The sequence below is a fragment of the Helianthus annuus genome, chromosome 3 (assembly GCF_002127325.2).
Source record: "Helianthus annuus cultivar XRQ/B chromosome 3, HanXRQr2.0-SUNRISE, whole genome shotgun sequence".
Classification (NCBI taxonomy): Eukaryota; Viridiplantae; Streptophyta; class Magnoliopsida; order Asterales; family Asteraceae; genus Helianthus; species Helianthus annuus.
In genome coordinates, this window is record NC_035435.2 from 154,758,257 (window position 1) to 154,770,815 (window position 12,559).

Here is a 12,559-nt window from a genome sequence, read left to right on the forward strand (position 1 = left end):
TAAAACTCAGACATCACACCCCCCATACAAAACTCGGACATACTATATTATAACATAAAGGTCGGACTAAATTCAATGATAAAGCTCAGACTACTTAATGTTATTAAAGCTCGGACATCATTGTTTTATAATGAAACTCAGACAATTATAGTAGGGTTACGAAAACTCTGACATTCAATCAAACATTCGTATATTCAAGTTCACAGTTACGTTTCATCAACAACAGTTACGTTTCAATGGCCATTCCAAACCCTAGTTCATGATTTTCACAGTGCAAGATCAAATCAATAAGCCGATACTTAACAATCAACCATCCTCACAAGAACAATCTATCAAACATGCAACTAATCATCATCATCATCACAATATTTCAGAATCAAATCAAAATCACAGGATACTTACATGAAGAATTAGGGTTTCACCAAGAATTACAAGAATCAAGAATTAATAGTAACCAAGCAATCAATAAACATAAATCATTTACCTTGTATTGATTCTAGAGAAAATGTAGAAACAAAAGTGATGAATTGGTGATGATTGCTAGAGAATGTGAACTACGTGTTTTGGTTTCTTGCGAAAATGATTAGTGAATGATTAGGGGAGGGGATTAGGGTTATGTGTTGTTAAGGTTTCACTATCAACCCTAAACACCCTTAAGTATTATTTATTACAGTTTCAACACCACATTCCATTATTTGTCAACTCTTTCACAAGTAACACATAATCATGCACAACTACAAAAACATTATATTGTATCAAAACGTATACAGTTTCATAGCAAACCAATTGTGCAAGCAAACAATTAAACAATCAATAAACGTGCAATAAATGCGTAATAGAAATCTTGGAAAATTCGAGTTGTCACAGCTGGTGACGAAAGTGGTCGGTTGCGGTGGTTGTTGACCCATGGAATTCAGATTCCAATTCCATTGAATTCTTATGAATTTGTGCCAACCAAAAAGTTTATATCTTATCTACCTATCCTAGCCTATTGGAAGAATTCTTTTGACCAATCTCGACCTTTAAACAAATGTAAGTTGTATCTAAACAATCCATCATTACCTCCTCGAATAATTTTCTGACCCATTCTGACCCATTTCATTTTAAAATTCACCCATATTGACTCAAAATAAATAATCTGGGCTTGTTTTACCACCCCTATTTGGGAAGGGGCTGCCATGGTTAATTGGTTTGTAAGTGTGAGGACTTTAATAGAATTAGAGATTGTATATGTAGGCTACAAAGCCACCCAATGATCCATTTAATTAATTATAATCACTAATTTAATATTTTGAATATACAATATTTACATGTAATGCTGGTGATTATTGTTGTATAGACAATAGATTGGTTACAACTAAGGGGATCATGTTATAAGCTATTGTTATTATATATATATAGTGTGGAGTTCATTGGGAACAACAAAAAAGTGGGGAACATGGGAACCTATCTCTTGACCGTTAGATTAAAAATATCAAGGGCTGTTATTTAATTGATCTTTTGGTTAATGAAAATACACGGAGGGGCAAATTCGGAAAAAGAAAAAGTCTGACCCCGTTTCATTTTTTTCTTCCATTCCTACAGGTCCCCGCATACCTCTGATTCCATGAACAACCACCGCCATCGGTGCCGTCCACCGCCACTGACACAAAAAAAAAAGTTATCGTTGTCATTGTGTTTCGGTTTGGATCTAGATCAAGACTAGTAGATGGTTTGCACACACACACAAAAAAAAAAAAAAGGGTTATCGTTGTCATTGTATTTCGGTTTGGATCTAGATCAAGACTGCAAACATGAGTCAAAGGATTCTACACTGTCTATGGGTCGTGGGTCTTCATTTATAACCTAGCCTCCTTCATATATTATATTTCTTTTAAATTTAAATTTTGTATTGTAGTTAATTCCACTTTATTTAAACATTTCGTTCCTATTTAGTTCATATAATTATCTTAATTAAAAAAAAAAACTAAATAGTTAACTATTAATAAATCTTATAATTTCTCATTATTCTATAATCTGATTTTCTCAAGAAAAAAAATAAATATGTGCATTTACACATTCTTATCTATACTATATAATAAAACAAACCTGTTTTGGGACACTTATCATTCTCTCATTTAATTGATTAAAATTAATATAATGATGAATCGGAAAGATAGGGTAAGGTTATGTAAGTAAGGTGTGTTGTGAGAATTCAACAATTGTTTTGTTTTGAGTCAACAAACAACTGGTTTTGGATTTATTAATTGATTTAATTGCCATTCGTGGGGTTACAAGTCTACAACCAATTTGAGGACACATTTCATTTATTGGAGCTATTTATTTTTTAGTTTTTTTCTATCTCTTCTATTTAATTATAAATAATTAAAAGATAATTATAAAATTAAATTTAATATAAATTTAAAAAATTCGTATAGGAGATAATATAATATTTTGAAATATTTATTAGATTTCAAAATTATTTATCCTGAAATTAACAAAAAACGGACACTAAATATAAATTAATATAATGTAAATGATTTATTTATTTTATTAAACTAAAATAGTTAAGGGTATAACCTATTTAAAAAATGTTTATAAGGGGTAAACAAAAAGATTAATCAATGTGTATTGGTTCTATACTTTCATTTTCATGTTCAACTCACAACTCAAATACGATATTCACTATTTTTACATGACATTTATAAGAACCATCACCGCAATCACCCATCTATCATATATCGAGTATATCCGTTAGTTTTTCTAAAGATATAATTTTTTATTAGATTCATTCAACTCGTGTAATAAACGAGTTTTTTAAAGATATAATGTTTTTTTTATTTACTATACAAAATTACATTTATGTAACACGTGTAATACACCGTTTTTTTAAATATCACTTTTTTATTATGTGGTATAGAAAATTAGATTTATTCAATCCGTATAATACACAGGGTTTATAAAATTACATGTGCTCAACCCATACAATACATGAGTTTCTTAAAAATGTAACTTTTTTCATTATCTAAAATATAAAATTAAATTTACTCAACCCGTACAATACACATGGTTCTTAAAGATATAACTTTTTTATTATTTAATATATAAAATTACATTTATTTAACTCATGTAATAAACGAGATTTCTAAAGATATATATTGTTTTATTATTTGGTATACAAAGGTTACATTTATTCAACCCATGTAATAAACGAGATTTTTAAAAATATGTTTTTTATTATTTGGTATATAAAATTACATTTATTTAACCTGTGTATTACACGGGGTTCTAACTTAGTTCTTAAATATATTTAGTTTGAGACTAAAGAAATCAAATATAGTAAAAGTAATTGAAGAATAAGAGAAAGAGAACAAAGATGGTTGAGACTATTGGAAATGAAAATTGGAAAGTCTATGATCAGGTTAACATTTGAAACCCTTTCTAAATAACCTTCTCTAATTTTTTTTAAACGGCCAACAGAATCAATCTCAAGCATTCTTAGGGCACCCACTGGACCAAACGGAGTACTCCGAGAGTAACCCGAGTCCACCACCAATTCTGGAGAAAACCCGGTAACCCACCCACCCGTAGGCACGACGGTGAAATTACCGGTAAAACCAGTTTAGCTCAAGGATTGAACCCAAAATTTCCCTGGGTCTCCTATCATTGCCCACTAATGCCTCACTCTGCAACAAGTGAGAGTTAATCTTGCATCTCTCAAGAAAAATGCAAGACTTCCACCACTTGATCTAAAGATCATTTACATAACCTTCTCTAAATTAAGAGCATTTTAATAAATCCTTAAACTTAAACGAGTTAATATATAGGTCAACCAGTTTATTAAATTGAACTTGTTTGAGTTAATCCGTTTATTTAACGACTCACACTAGGCTTGATCCATTTAATAAACGTGTTAGACTAGCCGTCCCAAACCTAATTATTTTTGTGACATGTCATATCGTCTTTTAAGAAATTATTTGCAGGGGGTGCGGATGAGGTGTTTAACCATATTTTCAAGGGGTGCGGTTGGGTTTTTTGCCTAAAATATATACTAATTTTTTTTCAAGGGGTGCGGCCGCCCACCCTGGCCAAAGGGTAGGCCCGTCCCTGTTGTCGTCCCTTGTGAAATATAAACCGACCCACTAAAAAACTTTAAAAAAAACAATTATCAAATAAAACTAGTGAGTGATTTCTTTACATGAAGAACCTTACTAATTACTAGTAGTGAGGCAAAAAAGCCGCTACCTAATATATATATGAACCTCTCTGTGTGATTGAAATAAAAATATATACGCATCAATAAGCACTACTAGAAAATACACTCTTCTTGACACGCGAACAATGACACGCGCATATTTTATGACATTCCAAAGCGTATGTCAAGAAAAAAATGTCATGGTTTACAAAATTTAATAAATCTATGACATTCTGTTTTGTGCGTCATGTTTTTAGCGTTGTAAAAAAAACAAGATTCATCTTGACATGCAAACAATGACACACGCTCATTTTATAATATTCGAAAGTGTTTGTCAAGAAAAAAAATGTCATGGTTTTACAAAATTCAATATATTTATGACACACTTTTTTGTGTGTCATGCTTTTAGCGTCATAAAATGACAAGATATATCTTGACACGTGAATAATGACACACGCTTATTTTATGACATTTAAATGCGTGTCAAGAAAAAAAATGTCATGGTTGTACAAAATTTAATAAATTTATGAAACTGTTTTTGTGTGTCGTCTTTGGCATAAAAAAAAAACATTATATACACATAAGGGTTAATTTCCTATAGCAGTTATTGTTATGTAATATGGACATCATGGTTAATTTCCAATAGCAAATAATGGGAAAAACTTGAAAATTGTTAAAAAGAAAAAATTGTACAGACTTATGAAAAATGATATATCTAATATATTAATAAAAAATTATATTAACAATGTCTCGTTTAGGCTCATGAGCTGGGTTGAGCTCGAACTAGTTTACTTAACGGGCTTGTTTTTAGGTTCAAGCTCGTTATACATACATACATACATACATACATACATACATACATACATACATACATACATACATACATACATACATACATACATACATACATACATACATACATACATACATACATACATACATACATACATACATACATACATACATACATACATACATACATACATACATACATACATACATACATACATACATACATACATACATACATACATACATACATACATACATACATACATACATACATACATACATACATACATACATACATACATACATACATACATACATACATACATACATACATACATACATACATACATACATACATACATACATACATACATACATAGTAGGAGTTGGGTGGAAAGTGTGTTTTTCCTAGAAAGTCTAGGAAGCAATAAGAACGCGACATGTGGCATTGAAGGATTTTATCTAAAAGGGCATTTATGTACTTTCACAATCTATTTTTATTTTAGGAAATTATCTTCAATAACTAACTATCCATAAATTTCGGAATTTTTGGTTTTCGATTTTTTATCTCACTTAATATCAGTCATTCCTTCGTTTTCTTGCTGGAATCTATCAGCATGTTCTTGGTACTGTGTTTTAACATTCAGATTCATACAGCTGTGTTTTAACAGCAAGCAGATTAATACAGTTGTGTTTTATCATTCAGATTCAAACAGTTGTGTTTTAACAGCTAGCAGATGCATACAGTTGTGTTTTAGCATTCAGATTCATACAGTTGTGTTTTAATAGCAAGCAGATTCATACAGTTGTGTTTTAGTATTCAGATTCATACAACTGTGTTTTAACAGCAAGCAGATTCATACAAATGTGTTTTATCATTCAGATTCATACAACTGTGTTTTAACAGCAATTCAGATTCATACAGTTGTGTTTTAACAGCAAGCAGACTCATACAAATGTGTTTTATCATTCAGATTCATACAGCTGTGTTTTAACAGCAAGCAGATTCTTGATGTTGTGTTTTAACAGCAAGCAGATTCTTGACGATGTGTTTTAACAGCAAGCAGATTCTTGACGATGTGTTTTAACAGCAAGCAGATTCTTGACTCTGTGTTTTAACAGCAAGCAGATTCTTGACGCTGTGTTTTAACAGCAAGCAGATTCTTGACGCTGTGTTTTACATGCCTCTCTACAATCATCAATTAAAACAGAAAAAACACAGCCAAGTTACAAGCAGATTAAGACCGAAAACGTATATGCACTTCAAGAACGTTAATCACAACACAAGATATGAATACCTAGTGAAGAAAAAGGGTATCAACAAGCCTTGGAACCGAAATCTGAATGCTTTTGGGGTCCTCTTTTGCGTCACCAACAGCAAGGGGGAGTAGAGATCGCAGGTTTTATTATGTTTAGGGTTGGATTGGAGAGAGAAAGAGAGAAAATCAAATCAATAATGGAGAGAGAGAGGGAAAATCCCATGAAAGTAGGGATTGCAGTTATCTAATTGATTTAAAAAAACGGTCATTTGACAAAATTGCCCCTATTCATTTAAAACAATCAATTAATTAAACTCAAATATTACAAGATTGCCATTGATTTAATCTCAACCCTTAAACACACCAATCGGATGGACCAGATCGCTTCCTAGACTTTCTAGGAAAAACACACTTTCCGTGCGAACCCTACTCCATATATACATACATACATACATACATACATACATACATACATACATACATACATACATACATACATACATACATACATACATACATACATACATACATACATACATACATACATACATACATACATACATACATACATACATACATACATACATAGATCAATAATTTTGTATTAAATAGTAAGAGAGAGAATAAATCGGTATTTAGTGCGCCTTGAGAGCTGAAGCGAGCGCCTAGGGACTAAAAACGCAATTAGTGGGTCTCGCCTGGAAAATGCGCTTAGGCGCATGAAGCGAGGGCTTTTACTAACTATGATACGTGCTTCATGTGAGTTTTTCACATTAGAGCAGTTAAATTGTGAAGACTTAATTAGACAACCGTGGAGGGCATCACCTTCCAAGTGAACCGCAGCACAACGTAATTTCGAGTCATTAGGAGTGTCATCCATCGAAAAAAAATGTTCGCAGCGATAGACCCACCCCTCAACATCGTCCCTCGAAAATTTAGGGAAGTCGTTCTTACCGATACGGAATGGTTTGGATGTTCGTGAGTCACCATCTGAGCCGGAGAAGGAACCGAAGGAACTGCCTGACGATTGAACTCCTTTGTCACGTACAGCCTTCAAGATTTCTTCATGTTGCTTCGATGATTGCTCCTGTTGTTTCATCAAAGCGGCTAAGGCAGTTTGGATATCAGCGATCGCCTTATCGTGGGATTTGAGGGTGTTGTCGACTTCTTGGTTGCGGGTCATGGCGGCGGCGGCAAGGTGTTCCGATGAGGAGTCGGAACGGCTCTGATACCCTTGATAGGGTTAGAACAGATTTAGAGAAGAAGAAGCTAAAGAGAAAGATAATTTCACCAAATCTGCTGCATTATTCCTTCATACGTTTAACATAAATAAATATGCAAGCTACAATCATACCCCTTGCATAATAGAAAATAACAAAAATACCCTCAAACTAGAAATCAAAGTTTAGATACTAAAAACATAAATAAATAACGTAACAACAGTGTTCCTCTAGTTCGTTTACAAACCTAATAATATTTTTAGTTCGTTAATTAAAATGATTGATCCATACCATCCAAACATATTATGGTATGTAAATCCTAACCGCGTTGATTATTTCTCAAAACTCAAAAGAAATAATGTGTATAACACCCAATCCGGCCATATGATAATAAAACGATTCCATTTATATCTTTAGCTTTTGTATTTATCATTTGATAAAGACTTTTAATTGTATTTATTTTATTTTATTGAATTGAAACAATCAAATAAATTATTAGATAAATATTCATCACCTAAACATGAAACCTCCACCAAAAGTAAAGTGTATATATATATATATATATTTTCATCTTACAATCTTGTTATGATCAATAATGAACAAAGTCATCATGACAAAGCTCCAAAGATTTGGGAAAATTAGGCAACTTCACACCATCATATCTCAAGAAACCATCAAACCATTATCACCAACACCTCCTCACCTCAAAATTCACAAACTTTCATTAATTGATTACTTTGCTCACCACACTCACATGCCATTGATTTTCTTCTACCAAAACTACAAATATAGTGATACCAACATCCTAAAGAAGTCATTGTCACAATGTTTAACACAATACTATCCATTCGCGGGTAGGTTCCAATCACCTTCCGCAGATCACATCGCCTGTAACGATGAAGGGGTCAAGTTCTTGGAAGCGTCTATCGACAGTCCATTAGATTACTTCCTTCTCAAGAAAGAGCAAGACAAAACCCTAGACCAACTCATTCCTAAAGGTCTAGATAACCATAACATGATGGAGGTACAACTTAACCATTTCACCTGTGGTGGAGCCGCACTAACCGTGTCTGTATCGCACAAGATCGCGGACGGGGTCACCACGCTCAACTTGTGTAACCACTGGGCCGCTTTGACACGTGGCGAATCGCCAAGAAACCCTAGTTTTGTATTTTTACCTAAAAGTAACTTTAATATTCCTGACTACCAAGTTATGGGTACATGCAAGGTTGAGTATGCAAATAGAATATTCAAGTTCCCTAATTCGAAACTTAACGAATTAAAGAAGACGATTAACGCGATGGGTGGTATTGCTCCAGTAAACCCTACGCGAGTCGAATCGTTGACATCTCTACTCTTTAAATGTGCAGTGGGAGCTGCCACAACAAAATCAGGTTGTTTGCATCCATCAAACTTGTTTCAAGTAGTGAATTTGAGGAATAAAGACAGTAAAGATTTTACTAAACTAACGGTAGGCAACTTGTCTGTCATGGTGTTTGTAGAGAAGATGGATTCGGGTCAGATCGAGTTGGACCAGGTGATTACTAGTTTGAGAAAAGAGATTGTGGAGCTACAAGGAGTAAGAGATATGAAAGAGTTGGGTGAAGTTTTGGAAAAATCAGTTTTGGTGTTTATGAATGGATGTCCAAACTACACGTTTACGGGCATGTGTAGGTTGCCGTATAACCAAGTGGATTTCGGGTGGGGAAAGCCCGATCGGGTGATGTTACGAGTAGTGCATCCGGGAAGTTATTTCATCTTGATGGATACCGCGTGTGGAGATGGTATAGAAGTGACAGTGCAGTTGGAAGAAGATGAAATGGCTATCTTTGAAAATGATAAAGAGCTTCTTACATATGCTCAACACATTTGAAGATCGGTTTATGTTTTTATTGTGTACCATTTTATAAATTGTTTTCCAAGGTAAGTTTGAAAAACAAAATTAAAAGAATCAATTCAGGTCTCACATTTTATTAATAATGAAGTTTTATTTTGAATTATTAATAATGAAGTTTTATTTTGAAGGAATAGCTTAAAGTGTTGTCTAACACTTAGTTGATTGGTGAAATCGATAAGCATTTGCAGCGTCCCACAACCTCAAATAGTAGCTATTGGGATGACCCCAACTACGCAAGAATTTTCCATTGTACCTCCTCTACTAATCTTAACAACGACAACATATGCCATCTAGGCTTTGGATATGGTTTGCCAACAACATATGTCGTCTAGGGCTAGGATATAGTTTGCCGACAACATATGTCGTCTAGGGCTAGGATATGGTTTGCCATCGTATCGGCTCCTCGCGATCTCCCTACCATCCAAGAAGACATCTCCTTTTGTGATATGTGCAGTATCCTAGCTCTCTTATTGACATTTTTTTGGACATGACTTAACAACACTATACAACACTTCGATATCGCAAATGTTTCCCCAATAATAGCTTAGATGACCTTCTTGTCGAATTCGAAGTCAATTCCTAACAACACATATGGTTCCAAGAGGCTCACACAAACAAGCAAATGGATAAGATACTTAGCTAGACTGTGTCACCTAGAAAATAGAGTGCCAATCAGTTTAAGGGATTAGTAGATGGACGCAAATCCGGTGAAGTTGAGATTTGAAGTGAGAGGTGTTAGTGGTGAGGCAGTTAATAGTGTAACTACTTCATTGCCAGAGCTTGAAGCTAGCAAGAAACGTACGTAAACCCGATATAAAAGGCAAACAACAATACTGCTCTCTTGAAGTTGACTTACCATGGCTTGTGACACATCGCCTGGCTATCCTATTCACTTTTTCAGTAGCCGGTATGTTTTGTTCACTCATTTTCGTACGTATACACACACATACAGATGCATAGTGAAATCAAAGTGGTTTTGTTTGTTTGTTTGTAGTTGTTAGATATGAAGGCTTTGCAGGAATGCAGGAACATAATAGAGCATCTGCATATGCTCTATTGTTTGATGCGTTACTCTTTCATAGATGCTCTAATAGATGCTCTAGATGATAGATGCTCTAATCTATTGCATCTATTGTTCACAGATGCTCTAATTGTGACAGATGCTCTAATAGATGATAGATGCTCTAATCTATTGCTACTATTGCTAGATGCGCTAATATGGAATATGGAACAGATACGTATATGCGCTAGTTTTTTGTTAAGTCTGATATCCGGTTTCCTATTTTACGGTTTCTTGGTCAACAAGTTGTAAACCCTAATTTGGGTATTATAAATAGTTGATAGGATCTTTGTAATTGGTATCACCTCAGTAATAAAATCCTAACCCTAGTTGCAGCCCGTGGACGTAGGTCACCTTGACCGAACCACGTAAATACTCGTGTTCTTTATTTTCTGCTAGTGTGTGTGTGTGTTTGTTCCGCTTCCGCTCGAGCCTACTCTGATCCGATACCCCTAACAAGTGGTATCAGAGCCAAAGGTTCAGTAAAATACACGGTTCACATGGTTATCGCAGGAGAGGGAGAGAGAGCTGGACGAGAGATCTTGATCTGTTGTTGCTGCCGTCGTCGCTGACTTATTTACGACCCGTACCTATTCTCTGGTTACTGCTCGTAAGGTCTAGGGTTTGCGCCGTCGGGTTTGCTGTTGCAGATCTGGTGGTTTTAGGGTGTTTGGCGATTAGGGTTTCGGTTGCTTGGTTCCTTGTGGTTTTTTCTGGTTTTCTCGTTTGCTATGGCTGAAGACGGGAAGTTCTGAATCGAGAAGTTCAACGGTACTGATTTTGCATGCTGGAGAATGCAAATAGAGGCGTTGCTTGGTAAATGCGATTTGGATGTGGTACTGGAAGAAAAACCTACTGGAATGGATAAAGCTGCCGAGGCAATTTGGAACTCAAAGGACAAAAAGGCAAGAGGTAAAATTACACTGGCATTGACGAGGAGTGTTGCATTTAATATCATGAAAGAAACAACTGCTCGTGATATGTTAGCAGCTCTGTCAAATATGTATGAGAAGCCGTCTGCCGGTAATAGGGTGTTCTTGATGAGGGAACTGTTTAATATGAGGATGAGCGAGGGCGGTTCAGTTGCTGATCACATTAACGAAGTCAATTCAATTTTGTCCAGGTTAGCAACTGTGGGCATGAAGTTAGATGATGACACTCAGGCTGTGGTTTTGTTATCTTCCTTACCTGATAGCTGGTCAGGATTTGTGACAACGGTCACTGAAACTGCTGGAACTGGAAATTTGAAGTTTGATCGGGTCCGGGATAGTGTTTTGGGTGAAGATGTTCGCCGGAGGAACACTAGTGGAGGATCTACTTCTGGTATGCTCAGTGTTAGTAGGGGAAGAGGTAAAAACGGAAGCAGTGGGAGTCGTAGGAAAAGCTTGTCTAAAGCTGGGAAGAATGTGAGGTGCTGGAACTGTGGTGAAAAAGGGCATGTTAAAAACGAGTGTCCTGATCCTAAGAAAGAGGATGGTAAGCAGCATGTAAACAGTGTTGTGTCAGATGAATCTGATGGTGACGTACTGGTTTGCTGTGAAGAGTCTATAGATTCTTGGGCTATGGATTCTGGTTCTTCGTTTCACGCCATGCATAGCGGGGAGACGATGGTGAATTTGAAAAAAAGGAGACTTTGGAAAGGTACGATTAGCTAACGTTCATGTTCTTAATGTTACGGGTATGGGAGATGTCAATCTGAAGACTCCACTGGGCACTACATGGAACTTAAAGAACGTCAGGGTAATTCCAGGTTTAACGAAGAAACTTATTTTTGTTAGTCAACTGGATAAACAGGGACTAGATGTTAAGTTTGGTGGTGGGAAGTGGAAGGTGATTGATGGAAATCTTGTTGTTGCCTGTGGGAGGAGACGAGGATCGTTGTATCTAGTTGAGATACCTGCTGAGGGAGTAGCCGTCCCTGTACAACATAAAGTCTGGTTCACTGAATCTAGTAAGCGGGAGAGGGTTCAATTTGCGAACTTGAATCCTAATGCTTTGGGGATGTCAGTTGAATGTGGTCGGGTGTCTAAGTTTAAGCCAGTCAGGGGATTTGGTGATAGTGGGAGCACGGGTCGTGTTCCGGGTACAATCACAAAGAAACATTGGGTTTTGAAGACGAAGATACCAACTGTAGAAAAATGCTCTCCTGGAAATGGT

The 12,559-nt window shown here is 35.4% G+C and overlaps 1 protein-coding gene across 1 annotated transcript; it reads left to right on the forward strand.

Annotated features, from left to right (window-relative positions):
• The first annotated feature begins 8,014 nt into the window (after positions 1–8,014).
• LOC110932391 (acylsugar acyltransferase 3-like) lies at positions 8,015–9,359 on the forward strand. Its single transcript, XM_022175730.2, has one exon. It carries the CDS (start codon positions 8,041–8,043, stop codon positions 9,316–9,318), a length of 1,278 nt encoding a protein of 425 aa, XP_022031422.1. The 5' UTR covers positions 8,015–8,040; the 3' UTR covers positions 9,319–9,359.
• The last annotated feature ends 3,200 nt before the right edge of the window (positions 9,360–12,559 follow it).

Excerpts from the sequence above, each read along its gene's own strand:
- LOC110932391 (XM_022175730.2), top strand. The coding sequence starts at position 8,041 with ATGAACAAAGTCATCATGACAAAGCTCCAAAGATTTGGGAAAATTAGG.